Below are 24081 nucleotides of genomic sequence, written 5' to 3' on the forward strand. Positions count from 1 at the left end.
CCTGGAAGTTCTTTGGATTTAAATATTTAAATGATTTAAAAAGTACACTACCTAACAAAATGTATACCATTTTTGTTTTTGGTGTTTGCATTTCTTGGGTTCTCTCACCACATCTAATATACAATATTAAGAGTTTGCTTGTCAAAATAAACATCCGTGCATGTGCTGGCTTTTTGCCAGCTGTAGATTGACCTCTCAGAAGCTTGTGCGTAACCTCTGCATGCTCTGATTAACCCACCACGAAGACGGATGGAAGGAAAAAAGCCTGCGCACCATAGAAGGAGATGGGCTGTGCCTTGTGCTGTTATGGACATCACAGTGCAGTCGAAGCTCTGAGTGACTGGAGGGGAGGGTGTTGTGGGTTTTAAGACAAGAAAAAAAAATCTCCCTCTGGCTTTTATCAAGCGTGGCAGGAGGGGAGGGGAGGGGAGGAGGGAGGGCATGAGGGGAGACATACTTTTCCAACCTCAGGGAAAAGAAAAAAGGGGATGGTTTTCAGTGGAAGAAGAAGAAGCCAGGATAGTGTTTTTATCATACTGTCGATTTTTAGTCGTAAGGAACAATGGGCTTCCTTGGCATCACCACACAGCTCAGTTTGTTTGTGTAGCTACTGGCTATTGCGGTGGTGAGAGGCTAAAGTCAGCAGACGGACTCGGACGTATGCTTGAAAGGTTTGCAGTGATGAAAAGGCCTCGCTTTTCTGTGTATGGAAAACATATGGTGTCTCAGGTAACACAACGGCTCTGTGCTTGTGTGTGCACACAGAGACGATGCATATGAATAGTTCCTACAACAGATGGTCCTCTTTATATTTGAATCAGATTAATATCAGATTAATTAGAAAAAAGTGAAAAAGAAAAGAATCTCAGCTGATATTTGACTGACTGTTCTCAGGCGCTCTCAGATTCTTGTCCATATTGTTTTAATTAGAAGTCTAGCAGCCCATTTGAACTTAAGCTCCGAGTGTCAAAATTCACTCTGGAAAGTTTGTATTTGGACCAGACATCACAAAAAAGAGCATGTCATTATTTCCCATAATCCCTCTTTCCTCCCGTTAAGTCCCCCCTTCTCTTTTTTCCATTATATAATTTTTCCTTTCTCTTGCTCTCCTTTAGACTATATGATGCTGCCATGTTAAGGCAGTGCTTCAGTGTTGGGTCAGGAATGTGTGTGTGGACTTAAGGTTGCTCCGTTTTTCTGTTCTGATCTTAATCCACTGACAGCTCTCTCATCCTTCTCTCATTTTATTAGCCCGGCAATTCTTACACAATGTCAGCTAAGTCATGGCTATGATAAAACCTTTAAATGATAAAGTAAACCTGTGATGTCTTCGGACCTGCTGCGTTTTCTCAGCACCCTTATTTTGATTTATTTCTAGCCACCACTGCAATTTCAACATTTGATTTCATTTTCTACTGGTCAAATCTTATTTCAGGTGACTAGCTTATTTAAGCTTGTTAAAAACACAATTTTCATTCTAGCTAATGGAAATAACTTCCATCTTCATCTGCATACAGTTGATCACATGCAATGACGGGACACACATCCAGGACACATCTTAATGCTAGGTGTGAACAGTCTTCCTCGAGATTGGCTCTCTGCGAATGGATGTTAATACAAAGTCTGAACAGGGCCTTTCAAATTCTCTGTTTATTTTATTATCCCTTGAGAGCATTTGTCATCACATCCAGTCCAGTTGGTTCAGGCTTGGCTGTGTTTTATTGAGCGACAAACATTGTGTTGACAGAATGAACAATGTCGTAGCCTTGGTTTTAGAGATGCTGCATTTCCTGATGCCCTACAGCAGAAAAATATAATTATCAGTGTGCATAATTTTCCATCACTGTTACGCTCTTACCGCTGCTCCCACTGCCCGGCTCTCCTCGTCTTTCTCATTCAGGAAAAAGCCACTTGTCAAAACAAACGTTTTTTTAATCTCTTTTCTTTCTGCAAGTCTCTCTCTTCTTACTCTATGCTCGGCATTTTTAAAGTGTGGGACTCAGCTCCAGGCCTGGACACACCCTTTAGTGGCTGAGTACAGGCTACTGCATGTTTACATATGTGCATGTCCTAACATGTACATTTAGGCTTTGATTAACCTAGGCAGCCTAGTCTAGGTCTTAACTTGTGAATTCTAATGGCTTATTTCCTCTGTCGTTTTTCTTTTCTGACATATTTTTGAAGGTTCTTTTTTTAATCATCGGATGAGAGAGATCCTTGGGGACACAAAAACAAAATTCTTTTGTAACGCATAATTTGCCTCGCCACAATGAGAGTGGCAGTTGATGAGTTTTCCATATTTTTTCCCCCGTCCTTTTTCTATCCAGCCTCCATCTTCTGATGCCTGGCTCAGACCCCTGTGATAGAAATTCTTGAGTCATCAGTGTTGAGTAAATCATGTCTTTACTGCATGCATGGATTTTTGCATGGAGGAGAGACACTGTCACCAAGGACGGTCTTAAATGGTCTCTCCCCTTCCTCCAAAAAGCTTCACCACTTATACACAAACATCAAAGTAAAACAAGAACAGACACCAAACTTAATGTTTATGACCCTAGTAGATGTTATCTAATGTTAACCCTAACAGATGCCATTATGTGCAACCCTTATGTTGACCTTTCCTGGTGACCTTTCCCTATCATATAATCACCCCAGCATTCATTCACAGATTGACTGTTAATTGTTGTCTTAGAACATTACAGGAAACAAGAAGAAAACCAGTTATTTCCCACATTCCTCCCTTTTGACACAAAGTGTCAACATATTTTTGGGAAATCACATGGTCTCATCAACTACCTCTTTCTATGACTACACACAGCAAACATATTAGTATAGGTTAAACAATTAGAATATCAGAATATAACAAGAGAAAAATAGAACAACACCAAACAAAAACAAAACACAAAACAAAACATCAAAACAAAACAATTCTATTCATACTATCTCTTCATCTGAATTATCTCACTATATGGGTTCCCTGAGGCCTATTCTGAAATGTGACACACATTCAATTCACAATCTTTACTTTGTTCACAAGGTACTTTCACATACAATGGTGTTCTGTCACCTCCAAGTACTCCCCCTATACACCTATACACAGAAGCTTGCATACAAGTGAGTGCGCACAAAAAAGTACAACAACAACAAAAAGTTATACAAAACACAATTAGCACAGGGATACACACATGAACAATCATTTCATCCCAGGGACCAAATTGTTTATTTAACGATCTGTTGAAAGTAAAACCTTATTTCGTTCAGCGTGCAGAACGTGTGTCCAGATATTCGCTATTGTCCAGTTTCCCATCCACCACATGTAGCCATGACACGATCCTTGAGGCTAAGGTGATCGTATGCCTCATTGTCTGCGTCGATGCCGGAGTGAGCTGCAAAAACAGTTTCCATGCGAGTGTGGTAGTCAGCTGCTAACTCACCCTCCTTTTGTTTTTATGTTGTGGATCTCTGACCAACACACTCTTAAGGGGAAAGCAGCACGCACAGCTTCAGCCAGGTTGACCATCATGTCGTTGAACCGCACTGATTCAATGGCTGGGGATGTCGACCAGTTGGCCGGTCAGATGTTGGCCCATCTGAGTTTAAAACACCTCCGACACACAGCTTCTACCTCCTCTTCATCCGTTGGCCGTGGCTGTGGATTTGGGAATGTCAACATAGGCATCTGGTGCACGTTTCCTTTGTCCCCTTGACTCCTGAGCCAGTAGTCAAAAGAAGCTGCTAATGGAGAGGAAACATGTCTGGGAAAAGCAATGTTAGCTGGTTGAGTCGTAATATCAGTCCCTTTGTTTTTTTCTCATAGATGTTGGAAGGGTTTACAGATCAGGGTACAGCTGTGGCTTCTCCTCCTTCTCCTCTTCAGAGCCCTTTTTGGGATTCAGCTGTAGGTGATTGTCCTGCTGCTTGTGTCTCTGGGGGAGGAGGGGGTGCAGACACGGGGAGAACATATGGAGGAGGCAGATTCACTTCTCTGGCCCTACGTCTCTGTCTTGCCCTCTTTTTACCACCTTCTTCTCCTATCTCCTGTGTTAACATTCATCCTGCAACAGATTTTTCTTCCCTCAGAGCTGCTTCTCTTTCCCATTTCTCAAAACTTGCCAATCTACCTTCTTCTTTACTTTCTTTTCCTTTCTCTCCTCTAACAATACCCTACACCTTTTCAAACAATGAGTACTTAATGTGCCTATTATAGGAAACACTTCCTCGGTCAGATGGTGCCAGAGTGGAACATCTTCAACAACACTTTTACCCCATTTCTCTTTTTAATTTACTTAATATGTTAATAGCTTAAGGCTCATGCTATAATAACTTCAACTAAAAAATAAAAAACTCAAACAAACTTCACAGCCTGCAATGACCCCATATCAAAAATAGCTTTTCCTCTTCAACACAAGCTCTAAAGACTGAATTTATGTCAATACATACATAGAACAACACACAACACATAAACCAAATTTCAAAATTTTACTCAGTTCCAATTTTAAATTTATATGTCGACTTTAAAATAAATCTTAATCTTAACACCTTTTTTCTTAAAAAACTCTTTTTGCTCTTCTTCTCACAGAATAACACAAAACAATACAAGACAACACATAGTCCAAATTAAAATTTTACTCCCAATTGTTAAGTCCCAGTTGTATAAATATATGTCGACTTTAAAAGAAATCTTAATTTTAAAACTTTTTTCTTTTCTTTTTTTTTTTTTTAACGTTTGCTCTTCTTCTCATTTCTATGCTCAATTTTCACTTAGTAGAAGAATACCATGTCTTACAGTTTCTTTCGAAATCTGGCACCGTATATTCAACTTACTGTTGTTACTTATTGGCTGAATTTTTTTTTTATTTATTTATTTTAATTTTAATTCAGAGCTTCAACACCACACAGGAATTAAATGAAGCTAGTCTCCAAACCACACAGGACTTATATGGAGACGGTCTCGGTTACCACAAAGGAATTACACCGGACCTCGATATTCAACCACACAGGAATTATAGAATATCTCGACAGTCTACCACAAAGGAATTACAACTGTCTACCTGAACATGATTTAAAAAACACTGTACTCACTTTTTTAAAAGATGGAGCGTCCGCTGGTCAGCACCCGTTTCTGACATCAGGCGGATTCCTGTCCTCCTTTGTGGAGCGGAATTTTTCCTTACCAGTAATAACCTTCAGTCAGAACCCAGGCCCTGAGCATTGGAGCGTCCATCCCATCCTCGTCGCCAAAATGTGATAGAAATTTTTGAGTCATCAGTGTTGAGTAAATCATGTCTTTACTGCATGCATGGATTTTTGCATGGAGGAGAGACACTGTCACCAAGGACGGTCTTAAATGGTCTCTCCCCTTCCTCCAAAAAGCTTCACCACTTATACACAAACATCAAAGTAAAACAAGAACAGACACCAAACTTAATGTTTATGACCCTAGTAGATGTTATCTAATGTTAACCCTAACAGATGCCATTATGTGCAACCCTTATGTTGACCTTTCCTGGTGACCTTTCCCTATCATATAATCACCCCAGCATTCATTCACAGATTGACTGTTAATTGTTGTCTTAGAACATTACAGGAAACAAGAAGAAAACCAGTTATTTCCCACATTCCTCCCTTTTGACACAAAGTGTCAACATATTTTTGGGAAATCACATGGTCTCATCAACTACCTCTTTCTATGACTACACACAGCAAACATATTAGTATAGGTTAAACAATTAGAATATCAGAATATAACAAGAGAAAAATAGAACAACACCAAACAAAAACAAAACACAAAACAAAACATCAAAACAAAACAATTCTATTCATACTATCTCTTCATCTGAATTATCTCACTATATGGGTTCCCTGAGGCCTATTCTGAAATGTGACACACATTCAATTCACAATCTTTACTTTGTTCACAAGGTACTTTCACATACAATGGTGTTCTGTCACCTCCAAGTACTCCCCCTATACACCTATACACAGAAGCTTGCATACAAGTGAGTGCGCACAAAAAAGTACAACAACAACAAAAAGTTATACAAAACACAATTAGCACAGGGATACACACATGAACAATCATTTCATCCCAGGGACCAAATTGTTTATTTAACGATCTGTTGAAAGTAAAACCTTATTTCGTTCAGCGTGCAGAACGTGTGTCCAGATATTCGCTATTGTCCAGTTTCCCATCCACCACATGTAGCCATGACACGATCCTTGAGGCTAAGGTGATCGTATGCCTCATTGTCTGCGTCGATGCCGGAGTGAGCTGCAAAAACAGTTTCCATGCGAGTGTGGTAGTCAGCTGCTAACTCACCCTCCTTTTGTTTTTATGTTGTGGATCTCTGACCAACACACTCTTAAGGGGAAAGCAGCACGCACAGCTTCAGCCAGGTTGACCATCATGTCGTTGAACCGCACTGATTCAATGGCTGGGGATGTCGACCAGTTGGCCGGTCAGATGTTGGCCCATCTGAGTTTAAAACACCTCCGACACACAGCTTCTACCTCCTCTTCATCTGTTGGCCGTGGAATGTCAACATAGGCATCTGGTGCACGTTTCCTTTGTCCCCTTAGCTTCTGAGCCAGTAGTCAAAAGAAGCTGCTAATCGAGAGGAGACATTTCTGGGAAAGGCATTAGATGTTGGAAGGGTTTACAGATCAGGGTACAGCTTTGGCTTCTTCTCCTTCTCCCCTTCAGAGTCATTTTGGGATTCAGCTGTAGGTGATTGTCTTGCTGTTTGTGTCTCTGAGGGAGGAGGGGGTGCAGACACAGGGAGAACATATGGAGGAGGCAGATTCACTTCTCTGGCCCCACATCTCTGTCTTTCCTTCTTTTTACCACCTTCTTCTCCTATCTCCTGTATTAACATTCATCCTGCAACAGATTTTTCTTCCCTCAGAGCTGCTTCTCTTTCCCATTTCTCAAAACTTGCCAATCTACCTTCTTCTTTACTTTCTTTTCCTTTCTCTCCTCTAACAATACCCTACACCTTTTCAAACAATGAGTACTTAATGTGCCTATTATAGGAAACACTTCCTCGGTCAGATGGTGCCAGAGTGGAACATCTTCAACAACACTTTTACCCCATTTCTCTTTTTAATTTACTTAATATGTTAATAGCTTAAGGCTCATGCTATAATAACTTCAACTAAAAAATAAAAAACTCAAACAAACTTCACAGCCTGCAATGACCCCATATCAAAAATAGCTTTTCCTCTTCAACACAAGCTCTAAAGACTGAATTTATGTCAATACATACATAGAACAACACACAACACATAAACCAAATTTCAAAATTTTACTCAGTTCCAATTTTAAATTTATATGTCGACTTTAAAATAAATCTTAATCTTAACACCTTTTTTCTTAAAAAACTCTTTTTGCTCTTCTTCTCACAGAATAACACAAAACAATACAAGACAACACATAGTCCAAATTAAAATTTTACTCCCAATTGTTAAGTCCCAGTTGTATAAATATATGTCGACTTTAAAAGAAATCTTAATTTTAAAACTTTTTTCTTTTCTTTTTTTTTTTTTTAACGTTTGCTCTTCTTCTCATTTCTATGCTCAATTTTCACTTAGTAGAAGAATACCATGTCTTACAGTTTCTTTCGAAATCTGGCACCGTATATTCAACTTACTGTTGTTACTTATTGGCTGAATTTTTTTTTTATTTATTTTAATTTTAATTCAGAGCTTCAATACCACACAGGAATTAAATGAAGCTAGTCTCCAAACCACACAGGAATTATATGGAGACGATCTCGGTTACCACAAAGGAATTACACCGGACCTCGATATTCAACCACACAGGAATTATAGAATATCTCGACAGTCTAACACAAAGGAATTATAACTGTCTACCTGAAAATGATTTAAAAAACACTGTACTCACTTTTTTAAAAGATGGAGCGTCCGCTGGTCAGCACCCGTTTCTGACATCAGGCGGATTCCTGTCCTCCTTTGTGGAGCGGAATTTTTCCTTACCAGTAATAACCTTCAGTCAGAACCCAGGCCCTGAGCATTGGAGCGTCCATCCCATCCTCGTCGCCAAAATGTGAAAGAAATTTGGAGTCATCAGTGTTCAGTGAATCAAATCTTTACTTCATGCATAAAGGAGAGACCCTGTCACCAAGAAGGTCTAAATGTTCTCTCTCGTTTCTCAAGAAGGCTCTACCATTTATACAGAAACATCAAAGTAAAACAAACACAGACACAAGAAATAACGTTTATGACCCCATTAGATGTTACCTAATGTTTACGACGACTAACAGATACCATTATGTGGAACCCTTACGTTGACCCTTCCTTATCATACACTTTCCCCAGCCTCCATTCACAGCTTGACTGTTTGTAGATAGTTATCTTAACCACTACAGGAAACAGAGGAAAGACTGGTTATTTCCCACACCCCAGAAGCTGAAGCATTAGCTGGCTGTTTACAGTCATTGCAGTACTTACTACAACAGAACAATGAGCAGTCAGGCTAAAGGATTAGAGAAAGAGAAGGGAAGAGCTGATTTGCGTTTTTTGTCATTATAGTTTATGTCTAATTTAAACAGCTGCCTGGAGACAGAGTGACTCTAAGAGTCATTCAACCCAGAACCAGCTCACAGCAAAAACCAGACCAGTGACTTACAGGTTTGGATGGTCCGTTTTATCTCGTCTGGTGTGGGTGAAGCAGCCTTCACCTCCAGACCTTATGGCCTTTTCCATGTTCCTTTGTCACTTCCTTCCTTTCACCTTGTGTCTTTGGCATTGAGACTAACACTTACACAAGGTGTGTTCTTTGAAGCGGCAGCACAGCTATAAAGAATCTTCTGCTGTTTATATAGTCGTGAGAGTGGAGAGAGAAAAAAAAAAAATACTTGAGTCCTAGCTGATGCACAGTGAAACTGAATTATTGATGACCTCGAACACAGCCAGGACTACAACAACCAGCATTTTCACAATGCAGCAATAGCTGTAAACTTTCATGTTTGTCCATACACGCAATACACATCTTTGTGTCTCAAACTCTGTATCGAATTTTCTGAGTCTTAATAATAGATGTCTTTTCTGTAAATATTTCATGGTCGGCTGACTGAAAACACATGCCTGACAGAGATATGGAGGTAGAGGGAGGGAGGGGGGGAAGGATCACATGCAGGGAACACAGTGACTGAGTGCTTTAGTAAGGAGTGAGAGAAAGAGAGAGAGAGTGAAATCTAAGATGCAGGATTTTAACCCTCTCATTTTATCGAGACGCGGCAGCCACCATAAAAGGCTCACAGTATATATGTTAAGTCATCTCCTCCTCTTCTCTTCTCTCCTCCCCTCTCCCCTAGGGCTCTCAGGATTCGGCAGCAGGACAGGAGGGTCTGGTGGCCCCGCCCTTTACAGCATTCCCCCCTCCACCCCCACCTCAGAACGGGCTCGCAGGGTCAGAGTTTGGCCCCGGGGCCATGTTTGGTGCTGGGGGCCAAGGAGCAGCAGAGGTAGGGGCAGGCGGTAATGGAGGCACCGCCGTTACCACCACAAACGGCAACAACAGCGTAAGTACTGTGTTCACAAAGCACTCTGTAGTTAACTGACAGAGTGAATGGGATATCTTGTTCTGGTAATCATAGACTCCAAACCCTCTGTTTTCCCTAATTTGTAGACATCTTGTTGAAGTTTTGAACGAAATCCAACTTCTGTGCTAGTTTTTTACCAAATACAATATAATAACAATCGTAAACCCAGAAACCACTTTGGTCCAGATAGAAACATCTCAGCTTCTGCTCCATAGATCTGCAGAAGCACCAACACTTTCGTGAAGACTTCCCTGCTCTCAGCGTTGGTGTCCATCAGCAACATAAGCATAGTAACGCTCAACTAAACGATTGATTTGCTACTTTATGGCCGTTTCTATGTAAGCAAGTTAGTAACCTGAACGTTAGCATTAATAAAACACTGTAAACACAAGTATTGATGTACTGCAGCGTTTTAGTGTTGATATTTAACGTAAATCATATCTCATCGAAGACGCAAATGAAATCATGTCAACACTGATGTGTGATGTGTCGGAATGTTATGTTGGGGTTACACCTGAAAAAAGACGTGAAGCAGATCTTTTCTAAAAGAGCGATCATACTAATTAAACCAGTTGTTAATATAACGATGATAATAATCTTTATTAACACAGCACATTTCACAATCCCTTCGCCATAAAGAAATGAAATGCATGGGTGAACCTTCAATTATAAAGATGGAAAATGATAACACTCACATGATAATAAAAAAAATCAAGATGATTAGATCGAGATCTTTTCAATGATAAAAAACAAAAATGAGAATATAAAGATTGTTTGTTGGTTTGTACTGTTTATTTCCAAATATGCAAATAGTACAAGGCTTCCCGGTTTACTGCTAAACAAAATCTTTGTACAACATAGTATAGAAAAAGAAAATAAATTACATATTTACATATTACATATTTCTCTCTCTCAACCCCCACAGGGAAAAACAGATGAGACATCCCCGGGTGAGGTGGGTGTACAGTGTGGAACAGGAGGCGCAGGAGCAGGAGGCTCTGCAGGAGACTCCGCGGAGGCCAAAGGGACCCCCAAACGCCTCCATGTCTCCAACATCCCCTTCCGCTTCCGGGATCCAGATCTCAGGCAGATGTTTGGGGTAAGAAGCTGTGAATGTTGAGAGGCCTCATGTTTTTTTTTTTAAAGCAAGATCATCAATAAATCAATCTCAACCCTCCGGGTCTGTGGCAAAGAGTCGGGGAATGAGAAACACAAAGCAGAGACACTCTGTGTTCTTCTAGTGCTAGGAAGGGAAAGTTGGCTGCTATGTGTGTCAGTGTGTGACTGACCAAGTCAGAGGGAAATAAGGTACAGAGCTCAGTTCAAGGCTTGGGGACCAACAGCAGCACGTTGACATGTGGAAAGTTGTCTTTTGTATAATAGTGACCCCTAGTGCAAGGTAATTGTAACTTATACAAAGTCAAGCTTCTGACTTGTAGTAAATCCATCTGAGAAGTAAACCAATCAAAGATGTTCGTAATGCATTTAATCTTATTTTTCCACTCATTTCTATTTTTTATTGTGTTTGCAGCAATACGGGAAGATTCTGGATGTGGAGATTATTTTCAATGAGAGGGGTTCAAAGGTAAGTGCACAGATGACTCACTGAAACAACTGTTACTGACAGGTATTCTCGCCATCCATGTTTTTCCCGCTGGTATTCACACGTTACTTTGGAGAACATCTGTATGCAAATGTAGTTATCTATTCAACAGCTTCAGGATGCACCTCAATAATCTCACGTGCCCCTCGCTGAGCACGAACTAATTTAACCTCTGCTGTGTGCCGCAGGGATTTGGCTTTGTGACGTTTGAGACCAGCGCAGATGCAGAGAAAGCCAGAGAAAAGCTCCATGGCACATTGGTGGAAGGTCGGAAGATTGAGGTAATTTTCCTCTCTCTCTCTCTCTTCTCTCTCTCTCTTGTCTTCTGTCTTTTCTCTGAACTCCCATCGTAATTCTGCTTGATCACTCACTGCTAGCTAGCTCCCATTCTCCCTTTAGTGTTATGCTCTGATGCAGCCCACTGGTATCTCACTCCCTGGTCCTCTGCAGTGTTTTTTTTTTTTGTTTCTAAATTTTAAAAGATTTCTTTCCTCCTTACTTGTCATTGTTTTGTGGTGAGAATGATTTGGGGGTGCAAGAACTTTATAAGGCATGATATGTTATGTTTTCTCTGCAGCATTTTTTTCCCCCCACATCAAGCTGTTGCCTCTTCACCTTTTTTTTTTTATTTCTCTTTACTGACGAGCAACTTGTAGCCACACTGATGTTTAAAACTTTTTCTGCAACAATTGGAATGATGTCTGTGTAGTTGGCACCGGAGGGCATAAGAGGAACACAGTGAAAGGATGATGCATGGCAGATTGCAGTCAGATGCTCTTTTTTTTCCCCTCCCCTAGTGTAGAAATCCTTCTGTGTTCCTCTCTCCTGGTGTTGTGGCTAAGTGGTTGTGACAAGCTTATGGCTCCTGGTGCAACAGCAGCATGCTGGGAAATCACAGCAATACAGATGCATGTTCACTATATGGACGTCTGGTTTTCTTAACAAAGATCTGTACACTTGGGGTTTTTATATATATGTGTGTGTGAAGTCTCTGTTGTGTGTCCTAAGGTCATTCATTTTCTGTATGATGCAGTTGTATTTTAATTTGTGACATAAGCATGTGCTGCGATTTTGAAAGCAGTTTTTTCCTCCTTTTCATTTAATTGGGGTTTCAATCAGCCAGTTGTTCACCTTGAATCTCTTAATGGCCGCCACTGTAAGCCAGGATTTCTGCATGGGCTTACTGTGGTGATTTCCTTGTGGTGTGTGTGTGTGTGTGGGTGTGTGCGAGTCAGTCCTTGCATGATGGATGAGGCTGGCTAGACCCTTTTTAGTTCTGTACTCTCCGTTCTGCTGCAGTGTGGTGGAGAATGACAGACAGCCACCTGCATCCACCGGTACTATAAACTCCCTCCACCACCTCCATCCTTAAGTCAGTTGGGCAAGCTGAATGAATACTGATCGAGCCAATGTTCCCTGCATCGAGTCAACAACCTGCGTTGCTTTAATCTTATTCTGTGTTTTCCCCCAAGTTTTGCATGAGATGAGTCACTTTCATTAATCAATGAGCTCTTCTGTTCTGTGTTTTCAGTTGTCACGTTGCATGTGCCCTGTTGTGCTGCAGTCATGGTGTTGGGCTGTAGCAGGTCATGTTAGCAGCAGTGTGGGGTGGAGTGTGTTTCTCTGTGTCTGTTTGTGGTGCATGGGCTTGAAGAGACAAAAGGCTGGCGCAGGACAAACCCGTGGTTTCGTGTTTACACATACTTTTCACTGAGGAGAAAGCGCTGGACATTTCTATTCGAGGTGATGCTCTTTGGCAGTTCTCCCTTCATGCAGATGCTCCTGCCGTAGCTCTTACTTTAATTGGTCACAACGTTTCAGAGTTTGTTGGACTATGTTTTATGAGATGAATATGGCCCAAGGAGTAATCATATATTCCTATTGTAATTCAGAAACTCTGAAATAAAGGCCTACTCTATACCATTGCTATATTAAATAACTTTCTGTTTGATTTAACTGTGTAGTTCAGTCCTTTTCACTGGCATGGGTTTAGTTGACGTATCGAGTGTGTGCATGACTTGTGTTTTATCCTGGCAGTCTCACTGAAGCCGTTCTGCATAGAGATGGATGTTATTTTTCTTGCATGTTTATTCTCTCCAACTACTTTATATCATTAGGTTTTGTGATGGGACTGGTCCAGTTACTATGGAATTTATAAAAGGTGAATTTATATTTTAAGCGAGTGTTTGCTATCTTTCACTCGAGCGGACATTTCCTTGTTCTTGGTGCATGCCAATGGGAGACAGTCATTCTTCTCCAAGCCTAGCTGCCCGTAGAGTGCATGGATATAGTCTCTGTGAAATAGAAGAGTAATTATTGTGTTACACTGAACTTCTCTTTGTCTGGAATAAAACTCTGCGCTTTGAAGGAGTCAGTTTCCTGTGCACTTCCAATGTATCCATGTAAGTGGCTCAACTACAGCTCACTTTGTCTCTACCTGCTTTTCTGCGACCCATCCCATCACCGCTCTTCCCATATATAGAGTCCATTAGACCTATATTGGTGTGTCAGTGTGTATTTAACCCCCAAAAATGCATCTCCACTCTCTGCACCGACACGAGTGGCAACACTGTCTTCACTCATAGCAGTTTGCTGCCACTGACTTGTGTTGCTTTGACCTGAAGCCTAGATATGTGCAGTCACATATGTAAACACACTTTATTCTATTGCTACAATAAGGTGCTGTTGAGAAAGAGTGTTAAGGTCCCTGTATGGTCTCATTTACACAGCTGTAAACCTCACTCACACAACCTGACGATTATTTCAATCACGTAGACTAATGTCTTTTTATCCACTAAGTACACTATTAAGCTTTCTTGACCCATTTTTTTAATGGATGGCAGTTTGAAAGTCTAAAAGAAATATTTAAAAGGGGAAGCTTATAAAGGCTATTTTTTTTAGTGATTTTAGTTAAACCGTTCCTTCTCTGGGTTCTCTGCTTTCTGACAAAAGAATCAAGTGAATTCAGATGTTATTTACTTCAAAAGACTGAATATTGGACAAAAGAATCTGTAGGTTTACTCGGTTTATTTATCTCCCGATCTGCTCTCTGGTGTGCAGACTGTAGTGTGAAAAGATAATGGCAACTCCTGTAGAGACGGGAGCACAGTCGGTTACACCGAGTGCTCACATAACTGCTGAGAAGGAGAGAGGGAGGTAGCACGCCGAGACCATGCAGAACCTTAAAGACACTCGTTCGCTAACTCCCGCTCCAGGGTTGCGTGTCTGTGGTGGATCTTTGTGGCTGGAGTGTTACGGGAAGTGACAGCTCCTCTGCAGCGCAGAGTTTTAGACAGACGTGTCAATGCAATAGTGCAAAGTAGTTGAGATGTGGTGCAGCAGCTCTGCATGCACAGGGGGAGGGGGGGGGGGCTGTGGCGCTGGTGATATCTGGATTAAAGTGTGTCATCATCACAGCATGGATGTGGTGAAAAGAATGAGAAGGAGTTGTTTCTGTGATTCTGCATGCGTGACCATGCACACTCTCACCAGCCGTCGCTCCACACAGCTGGCCTTCAACTCATTTTGTTCTGGGCCTTATGTCAGTCATTTTCATTCACTTTATCAACATTTTTGGATGATTGAATATCATTTTTTCAATTTATTTTGAGAGGTTGAATTGTTAAGAATTTGATCTTGAGTTGTTGAAATGGCGATGGGCCTGAAGCACAGGGTTCCCCAGCGCCTTGTGTCCCAGTTTTCACAGATGAACCCCTTTCAACCCTTCCTTGTTTGCTTTGAAATTAAGCAGTCCTGTATTGTTTTGCTATCGGAACTTTCTGTTTCTGCATGAACTGGCTCAGGAAAATCTCTTGAATGAAATGTGTGAGTATCCGTGTGTGTGTTTGCTTTGTACATGAGTGACAATGTAGAAAAGCTTGAAGGAAAAGGGGAAAGAGAATTTGTACTTTGCCCTTTCCAAAACCTTTGCTGTCTGTTGTGTTTCAGCTCTGTTCTTTCTCTTCCTCATCACGTCATTCTGTTATCGCCAGTCGTGTTTGTCTCTCTTTGTCCTTTAGTTTTTTATTTTGAAAATGGTCTATAACTGTTGTTTCGAACTCTTAACATTCTTTTTTGCCACCATCTGTGTCGGCCTCATTTTGTTTTGACTCATGTCCTTCTATATTTTATCAGTTTCCTGTCTTCTCTCCTATGTTTATCCCTTGGTATGTTATTTTGTGGTGACTGGTAAAAGATGGAAATTATAGCCACTCTACCCACAGCCATTTTAAAAACACACACTTCTTTTGTGGCCTAACTTTACCTCACAAGAATGAAGTATTGCAACAGTTAAGTACATACCTGTGCTTGTGCTTTTGAGTGGAATAGAATTAGATTGCATTAAATCAAAACTTTGCTACTCTGCTCTTATGATGGAGCGTGGTGTACACTTGTACCCGCTTATCTGGCTTTTCTGTGGAGGTGTTTAAAATTGCTGCATTGGTGAGGCTAGTTTTTTCTGGGTAAAGCCGAGGTTTTCTCCATATCTCCATTCTCCTGTACCATGTCTTTTGTTCTCTAGAGCACCAAATAACTTCCTGTCACTGTTCTGATTGTTGTATTGATGCTCAGCTGCACTATGCACTGAGAGCTAGCATCCTCTCTACCCTCTCCTCCTCTTTCTTCTTTCTCTTTACACTCTGTTCTGAGCTGTAACACTGCTGCTGTCAGGTTCTTATTTCACATGGGGGAGGGGCGGGGCATTTAGGTTTCATTTGTTACTCGGATTATTTGTTCCTTTATTTATTATATTTTTTCTGTTTCCCTGACGACTTCTGTGTGTTGTTGTCAGTCTCCATGGTAACCACTCGCTGTTTCTACGGCAACGGTAAGTTGTGTACAAACATCTATCACTGAACTGACCCCCCCCCACCCCCCACCCAACCCACCCCTAAAATGGGCCTTTGATACACTATTATGTACAGTAGACTAAGTTAAGTTACATACTTTTATATTAACCATATGTCATAACCGTAGAGCCAGTGCAGTGTCCTATGAAACACACAGACAGACGATCGCAGCGTCTTCCTTAGCATTAATATTTTGTCCACATGTCCGTCCCCTACCATGTCATTAACACCTCAATGCAAATGAAAGAATGTAATCACCTTCCTCAATCAAATCACACCGCTCTCTCCGCTCCGTCTGATTAATTCTCCGTTGGACATGTGTTTAGTTTGCCCTGTTCCTAATGACTTAAAATCAACAGAAATGATATGAAGCTTTGCTCCCTGTTGCTGCCTACAACTGCTTTGAGTGAATGCAGACCTCGATGCTGCAGGACAAATAACACTGTGCTGGATTAGAACGTCTTTGATTTCACTGACCTGCCTGCTTTTTAAACTGTTAGCCAGTTGGATGAGGTGTGCGTTAGAAAATGATAGAAACGTTCCTGCCTCTGTTTACTGCCAAGACAAAGACCATTGCAGATGTACATACATAGAGCAGCTCAGTGTCTTATCAGGAAAGGAAATCAACTGGGGAACTTTTGCTATTTATGCAATAGAACATTTTAAGAATCTGTAAAAAGATTTGGGTTCCACCAGCTGTTCGTGCATGTATTATTATGAAATATCTATGTAGCAAACCTCATTTAATTTACTAAATTGGATTGCAAACTCAAAAAATAAGTCGGCTTCCTAAGGCTCCTAAGGCAAATACAGTTTGGCAATGTCCAATCAGCAACGATTGAATTCATAAAGAGACAGTTTTGGTTATGTCACTTTGGTGTTAACGTTATCTCTGTATGACCTCATTTACTCATTTAGTCAGAATGTTTGTTCCATAGTTTCCAACACCATTAAACGGCATTTGTCAAGTTTATTATGCCATTTTTTGACTCTTTATGATCGTTTGACAGTTAGTGGATGTAGATATGTAGGCAGTGGTACATATCTGTAGGTAAGAAGTAGCTCATTTTTTATTTGTTGGCGTGTAAAACGTCAGTTTGAACTGAACTGTGTCACAAATCATTCCCCATTTACTACAGTACATCCGCCACATCGTGTCCTCAAAGGTTCCACCAAGTATTTTTGACAGTCACTCAAATGTATCATACTGCATTTATTTTATAAGGGACGAGTAATGTTTGCACGACTCAACAGCTGAGAGCGTTGATGCAAAGTGATAAAAAAAAAGAAAGAAAACAAGGACCCGTTAGGAATCTCTATGTCGAGCCGGCTTCAGTCTGTCTGTCAAAGCAGGAGGTAGTGAGCGAGCGAGGGAGTGATTTGAGACACGGCCACCGTGTCGTGTCACCATATGCATCTCTAAACCGATATGGGGTTTACCTTTCAGTGTGTTGGGGTCTCTATTATGCTGCCATTTTGTTTTCTCTCCTTTGGTTTGGTTTCTCGTAGTGGATTGTCTGTGTATTAGTCCTTGTAGTAGTAGTTGTAGTTGCAGTGTGTACTGGTCTCAGTTTGTGACACACAGTTCTAATGCCTGGCATAGTGACTCATGTTTATTTTATTTTGTTTCTCTCCTTTTTTGGGAATGAGGATTGCTCTCTCTCACTCTCACATGCCCCCTCTCTTTCTTTCTCTCTCTCCCTCTCTCCCTCCCTCTCTCTCTCTCTCTCTCTCTCTCTCGTTCTCTCTCTCTCTCTCTCCTCCATCCTTTGGTGCTCTGTTTCTCAACCCACCAATGATATTTTCAGGAGAATGGTCACCAAATCTAATTGCTTTATTTGAATGATGCACCTTGGTATACATGTTGTGTTTTCAAACAGTAATTGTTATTAGTTATTTTATGTTGCTCATGTAAACTCCCCTCCCCTGTTTTCTCTGTCTCTTCACTCCATCTTTACATCCCCCTGTTTTTGTATATGGACTGGCTCTGTCTCTTTTCCTCTCACTTGCATCCTTTTTTCTTAACTTCCCTGTCCCATCTTTGTCCCGTATGTGTTCGTATGTGGGAGTTCTGCGATTGTTTTGATTGGTCTCTATGCTGCATCCAACGCTTGCTGACTGGCTGAATTTTTACTTTATTTCTTTACTTTTTTTGGTTTGTCACTCACTCTTGGTCATGTTATCTGCCCATATTTGGCTGCGTGTAATTTCTGTTATATGATTATTGATTTTGTCAAACAAATGTTTTTGCACCCCCTCTTTCTCTCCCTTGTATTTATTTTTAATATTTCTTTTTAGGTATGTAAACCCCACAAGTTTGGTTTCATATGGAAATGTGACTTCATTCTGTCCAGGTTTTATTGTTCAGACTGGACTGGGAGGGCAAAAGTGGGATTAGAGAGGCTGAATGTTTTTTTATTAATCATCATTAACACTTAAAGAAGACTGACCTTCATTATGCTCTGTTGATTTGCATGTGTTACTGTCAAATGTTTACCCAACTTCCCTTTAATGTGCCTTACACAAACACAGCGGATTGCCCACCATTAGTATCAACAAAATCTTCGCCGTGAATGCCAAAGAATGTTGACTTTAATTGAATATTCATTCATCCAATTTACATCTAAAGATATGACCACGCAGACACTCGCGGGCAGGTGTGTCAGATAGCTAGCCAGGCCAGGCTAATTGAGTCATTTGCCACTGACCTTGTCATTTACAATGGAGCAAAAATGAGGAAACCCTCATTTCCATTTGAATGAAGCTCAGTACATAAAGAACATGACTCACTGCAACAAGCAATGTGCAAGGCAGCCTGGGCCTTAATGGCCCCCAAAATAAGAGTGCTGAGCGTAAGCACACACAAGCACTATATTTGTCCCCCTCTCTCTTCTTTGTTACGCACGCACACACGCACACACACACATCTCGCCAAAAAGGTCATTAATCTTAAGCTTGTCATGCAGTCAGATATGGAGCTTCAACTGCACACTCGGACAGTCTGTGTTATTACAGAGGGCTACAATCTCCTTCTCTTAAAGCCCATCAAAGGAAGCTCAGGATACATCAAGAGAGCAGAGTGAGAGCCTTTGAAGCTCACAGAAGAGATTAGCAGCCATCTTGGACTGAAAGGCTTAAGCATTAGTCAGAAATGTCAGTTTGCATAAACACACATCTCAAAATCCACACTTTTTTTTTCTTTTTACCTGCGTGTGCCAAAGCAAGTGCAGCTAAGTTTCCTTTGCTACGTGTTATGCGCGGTCACCACAGCAACACAGGTGTCGTTGCCCATGGCAGCCCTTATCTCTCCACTGTGAATCACCAAACCTCCACTGGGCAATTTCTTTTTAATTGCACGACGATTGAAACAAAATCCTTTCAACGGTCACCGCGCACACGCACAAGGACACCACACACACACTCACTGTGGACTTGTCAGAAACGGGTATCGATGAGGTTTAACATTAGTGAAGAATTAAGGTCATGTCACATCCATGTTGTTGGTGGGCCAACGATTGTTCACTTTAAGCCAGATTTACTGTCAAGTGCACAGTTAAAAAATAGTAGTAATTGGGGGAGATGAAAACTCAATGTTACATAACGTCAAATAACACATTATTCCCCTTAACAAGCCAGAAGATGATTGAATCAATATAACCTTCTTGGTGTATAAAAGATAGAAGCAGACTGTAATAAATCAGCCTCAACCATGTGAACCTGTAATCTTTGAGTTTATGTGCTGCATCATTTTTTTCTCTGTTGAACTGTTGTCCATGTCCGTGACTGTCTGCTGCTCCATCTCCAGGTGAATAACGCCACCGCCCGGGTGATGACTAACAAGAAAATTGTCAGCCCGTACCCTAACGGAGAGGCTCTTAGCACTCTGCCTTATGGTAATGACCGAATGACACACACTCGCAGTGAACTTTGACCTGTCTAATGATACAAGCAGCAGAGGTGCACAGAGATGGCATGGATACATTACACAAGTTCAGACACAACAGTGTTCCCTCCCCTGCAGCCTCTGTTGCTCACCGTGTCCTGTTGAGCCTGTTTGTTTCTGCCTGCCTGACACAACTTCAACATTGAGCTCATACTTGGCTCCAGATCCACATTATCACATCATGCTGTCATAAAAAGAACAAATACAGACCTTAGAAAAGTAAATATGAATCAAGCATTAATCAGTAAAAAAACAACAGTCTTAGAGTAACTCCTGAATGCCAAGAATGACTAATGCTGTAGAGAAGTGAATGTACATATAAAACTCCATTCAACAGAATGTTCATGTGCCTACAGTATGTTCTTGGTACATTTTTCTGTATTAATTTCTTGCCCCCTCTCTCTGTGTGACCATCAGCAGGGTGGAAATTGAGTCCCATGGTGGGGGCTGTGTATGGCCCAGAGCTGTATGCAGGTAAGACCATCTCATCTCCATCGTCTTCACCCCCCCATTAAAATAACCTGTTTTACATTTTTAGTCTCATTCTGAACTTTAATTCATATTCTGTACTTCTCCTCACTGACATTCAAAGTGATACCAGGCCCTCAAGGCTAAATTTGGATTATTATTTTCTCTCTCTCTCTCTCTGCTACTTAATTCAACCATTCTTTTATTTTTATATATATATCCTTTATGCTGTCACTCTTCTTTTTCTTTCCTCTTGTTTCCTTCCTGTCCTTACCTTTCTCCTCCTCCAGTCCCAGGGTTTCCCTACCCATCAGCAGCCGCGGCAGCCACAACAGCAGCAGCAGCAGCGTTTCGGGGTGCTCACCTCAGAGGCAGAGGTCGTCCCGTTTATAGCGCTGTGCGAGCCGCTGTGCCTCAGCCTGCTATTCCTACTTACCCTGGGTAAGAAGTGCACGCAGGCTCCAAACAAGAGCAGTTGACTTCACGTATTTTGTGTTTTATAGAAAAAAACAAAAAACACACTCTGGAAGTAAAATTGTCAGTTGTTGTGTTCAGTTCCTGGAAAAATCTATTCAGTAAAACCTCCAGGATTGCCATTTTTGAAAAATCTGTTTGACCAGGTCCCTTTCTCATACAGCTGTGCTCATATACACCTCTCGCGCTCAAACATTATCCACACATTACTCTCTTCAGCAGTCCAGCTGGCACATTGTCAGTCAGTTCACAAGCTGTTCAGTGGAGTGCGACGCACTGACGCGACTGCACCAGCAAAGGTTCATATAATAATAAATAAACAATAAACACCCAGATAGTGCGCGCTCAGCAGATTTGCATAAACACACACACGCCACATGCAGTCGTTATGCAGAAGCCCTGCTCACACATTTGCTAGGATTTATTCACATTTACAGTGATGTTGTTGTTGTTTTTTTTGTTTCGTTCCTCCCAGTACTCAAACTGTGCATGTCGTTGCTGTGCTGTGATGATTGGCTAATGGGATTATGATTGCGGTGATACTCTCAGATCAAAGCGGAATTGATTGTTAATGGCCTTGTGGCTGCTCACGATGATGTCATAGAAATCAAGCTTAATAGGACGATATTGGTGGCTGTAGGAAATACCCTCTCCATATCTGCTCCACTGAGACCTGCACTTCTCACACTTTATGACATTGTTTAGGCAAAGTGGCCTTTGCTGCCTCCATTTTCTTGTAACTGGGGACCGATCGCACTTTATGGTCTCACTTCAGTACAATGAATTTTTTATCTATTAGCCCCAAGAGTCTATGTTTAATGTTTTTGTTGAAGGAGTGGAGCTTAAATGGAAGTTGTATTTCCTCTGCATGCTGCATGGGTGTGAAATAATGTCTCTCTCTCTCTCTCTCTCTCTCTCTCTCTCTCCCCTCCTTTTTGTTTTTGCTGTGACCATCATCCACTCTGTTTTTTGGGACTGTGTGCACCACTCCAATTGCACCCCCTCCCCCCCCACACTTTGCTCCCTCCCCCTTCCATTTTCTTCTCTCAGTGTGGTGTATCAGGATGGTTTTTACGGAGCTGCCGAACTGTATGTAAGTAAACTCACCTCCCAACGACACACCTCCTCTGTCCCTCCCCTCACACCTTTCTCCTGCTCTTTTTTTTTTCCTCTGGGGGTGATTCTGCATGTGTTGTCCACTCATGCCCTGCACAGAGCTGCCTGCATAAAGGTGAATGAGCCCACAATGGGGAGAAAAAAAAAAAGCAAACGTTTTTGTAAGCACAACACGCCACCTATCACCACTTATGACAAAAATCTTACTTATCGTCCAGTTTTAGCTCAGCACGGGTCAAACGGGTTTGATTTAAGTGTGAAGCACGTTTATAGGACCATGGGTCTCAAACACCACAGCGTAGGCTGCTCTGTGGGCAGATGGGGGCAGCGTGGACGAGTGTGTGACCATTTGAACAAGTGAGTGTGAGCGTGTGTGTGTGTGTGTGTGTATCCAGGTTGACAACGGCTGTTTCTGTTCTCTCTATAGACTAGTGTTTCAGGACTCAGTCCTTAGTCCCAGATTGCCTCAGGTAGGGTCAACTCAACACCAAACCTACAGTGTGCATTGTTTTACTGTACTACTTCCTCTGATCCTATGAGTCATCTCTGGATCATGTTGTATTTTAGTTGTTATAATAAACTACTTTAAATTGTTTGCTTTTTTATCCTACTAACTGACTGAAATGTGCATTTTTTTCTGATTATGGGGGAAGGACTTTGTTTGTTTCGTCATTTGTTGACTAAACCACTAAACGGCGTGCAGAGTGTTTCTTCCAGTTTCTTCAAAAGAGAGCCTGGTCTCTTTTCATTTGGCCAATGTGGAAAAGAAATAATGAAATGAATATATCTTGGATTCAGAGGTCGACCGATTGTGGATTTTTAACGTCAGATAGAATAATGATAGTTTAAAGCAACTCTCACTCACCAAGGAAAAAGAGTCCGTCACTGTCACAAGTTTCCAAGAAAAATTGCGATAACAATATTCATTACAATATGAAATAGATAAAACAGTAAACATTTTCCACACTTCTCCTATGACCTCATGACTAGTGATTAGTAGCGCATCTGTTTTCACAGGCTGGCAGCAGTAGCAAACACTTATTTATTGGACTGCCTATATGTTTGCAGAAGTAATATCATTTACAAGTGTCCTTGAATGCGTCACAGCAGGCGTTTGATTAGCAGACTGCGTGTGCAGAAGTATTGAAATGTATGGAGGTCTCAACTAGAGCTGCAACTAACGATTATTTTCATAAGCGATTATTCTGTCGATTATTTTCTTGATTCATGGAGTCATCGTTTGGTCGGTAAAATGTCAGAAAACATTAAAAAATGTGGATCAGTGTTTGTCAAACCTGGAAATAATTTTGTCCACAAACCAAAATAGTTCACTTTTAATGATTTCTTTGTTATATGGAGCAAAGAAACCAAGAAAATATTCACATTTAAGAAGCTGTAACAAACAGAAATCTTGTTTTAATAATGAAAAAAGATTCAAACCGAGTAATTGATTATCAATATAGTTATTTATTGATAATCGTTTAATCCATTAATCGAGCAATCGTTTCAGTTCTAATCTCAACACTGATCCAGCAGCTTGTTTTCGTTATTGAACATTAGGAGAAAATGACATACACACACACACACACGAGTGGCCCTTAACTGGTCAAGTATAGCCAGTGACCTATTTTTGCTTGGCTTGCTATTCGCCAGTAGCAACCATGACTCTGAAGCTTCCATGCAGACAAAGTGATCTCTGTCCCCACATAACCGGTCGAGACGGCGCAGCCATCGGCCACTATTGGATGCTGATACATTTTAAAACGTCCCGTCAGAGTTGGCTAAAACAATTCATCGATCGACCTCTACGTTCCATTACAATTGGAGACAAATATCTGCTCTGTGTTTTGGTCTGCAGTGTTTAAAGCCTTCTCAGTCCTTAAAGTAGAGAACACAGTCTCTTCCTGAATTAACAGCCCGACCCCTCGCTCACGGGATGATTCCTATAGCATGTGCTGATCAGCTGCTGCATGCAGACACACTAGATTAAATTTCCATGTCCTCCTTTCCCTCCACTCACCCAGAAGGCCTTGCACTCCCTCTCCTCTCTAATGAGCCTGTTTT

At 41.2% G+C, this 24081-nt stretch overlaps 1 protein-coding gene across 8 annotated transcripts in view; it reads left to right on the top strand.

The window, feature by feature from the left end:
• Window positions 1-24081, top strand: part of LOC122785704 (RNA binding protein fox-1 homolog 2-like) — a 52137-nt gene that overhangs the window by 21494 nt on the left and 6562 nt on the right. For 2 of the 8 annotated variants that reach the window (XM_044051611.1, XM_044051613.1), the window contains 8 exons: window positions 9336-9542; window positions 10489-10662; window positions 11095-11148; window positions 11355-11447; window positions 19822-19909; window positions 20377-20433; window positions 20718-20868; window positions 21952-22513. In XM_044051611.1, coding sequence (XP_043907546.1) covers window positions 9336-9542; window positions 10489-10662; window positions 11095-11148; window positions 11355-11447; window positions 19822-19909; window positions 20377-20433; window positions 20718-20868; window positions 21952-22378 — 1251 coding nt within the window. In that variant the 3' untranslated portion in view covers window positions 22379-22513. Of the gene's footprint in view, window positions 1-9335; window positions 9543-10488; window positions 10663-11094; window positions 11149-11354; window positions 11448-19821; window positions 19910-20376; window positions 20434-20717; window positions 20869-21951; window positions 22549-24081 lie in introns of those variants that run through there. The other 6 variants (XM_044051619.1, XM_044051618.1, XM_044051614.1 and 3 more) reach the window with 6 other exon arrangements.

This window comes from Solea senegalensis, linkage group LG19 (assembly GCF_019176455.1).
Source record: "Solea senegalensis isolate Sse05_10M linkage group LG19, IFAPA_SoseM_1, whole genome shotgun sequence".
Taxonomy (NCBI): domain Eukaryota; kingdom Metazoa; phylum Chordata; class Actinopteri; order Pleuronectiformes; family Soleidae; genus Solea; species Solea senegalensis.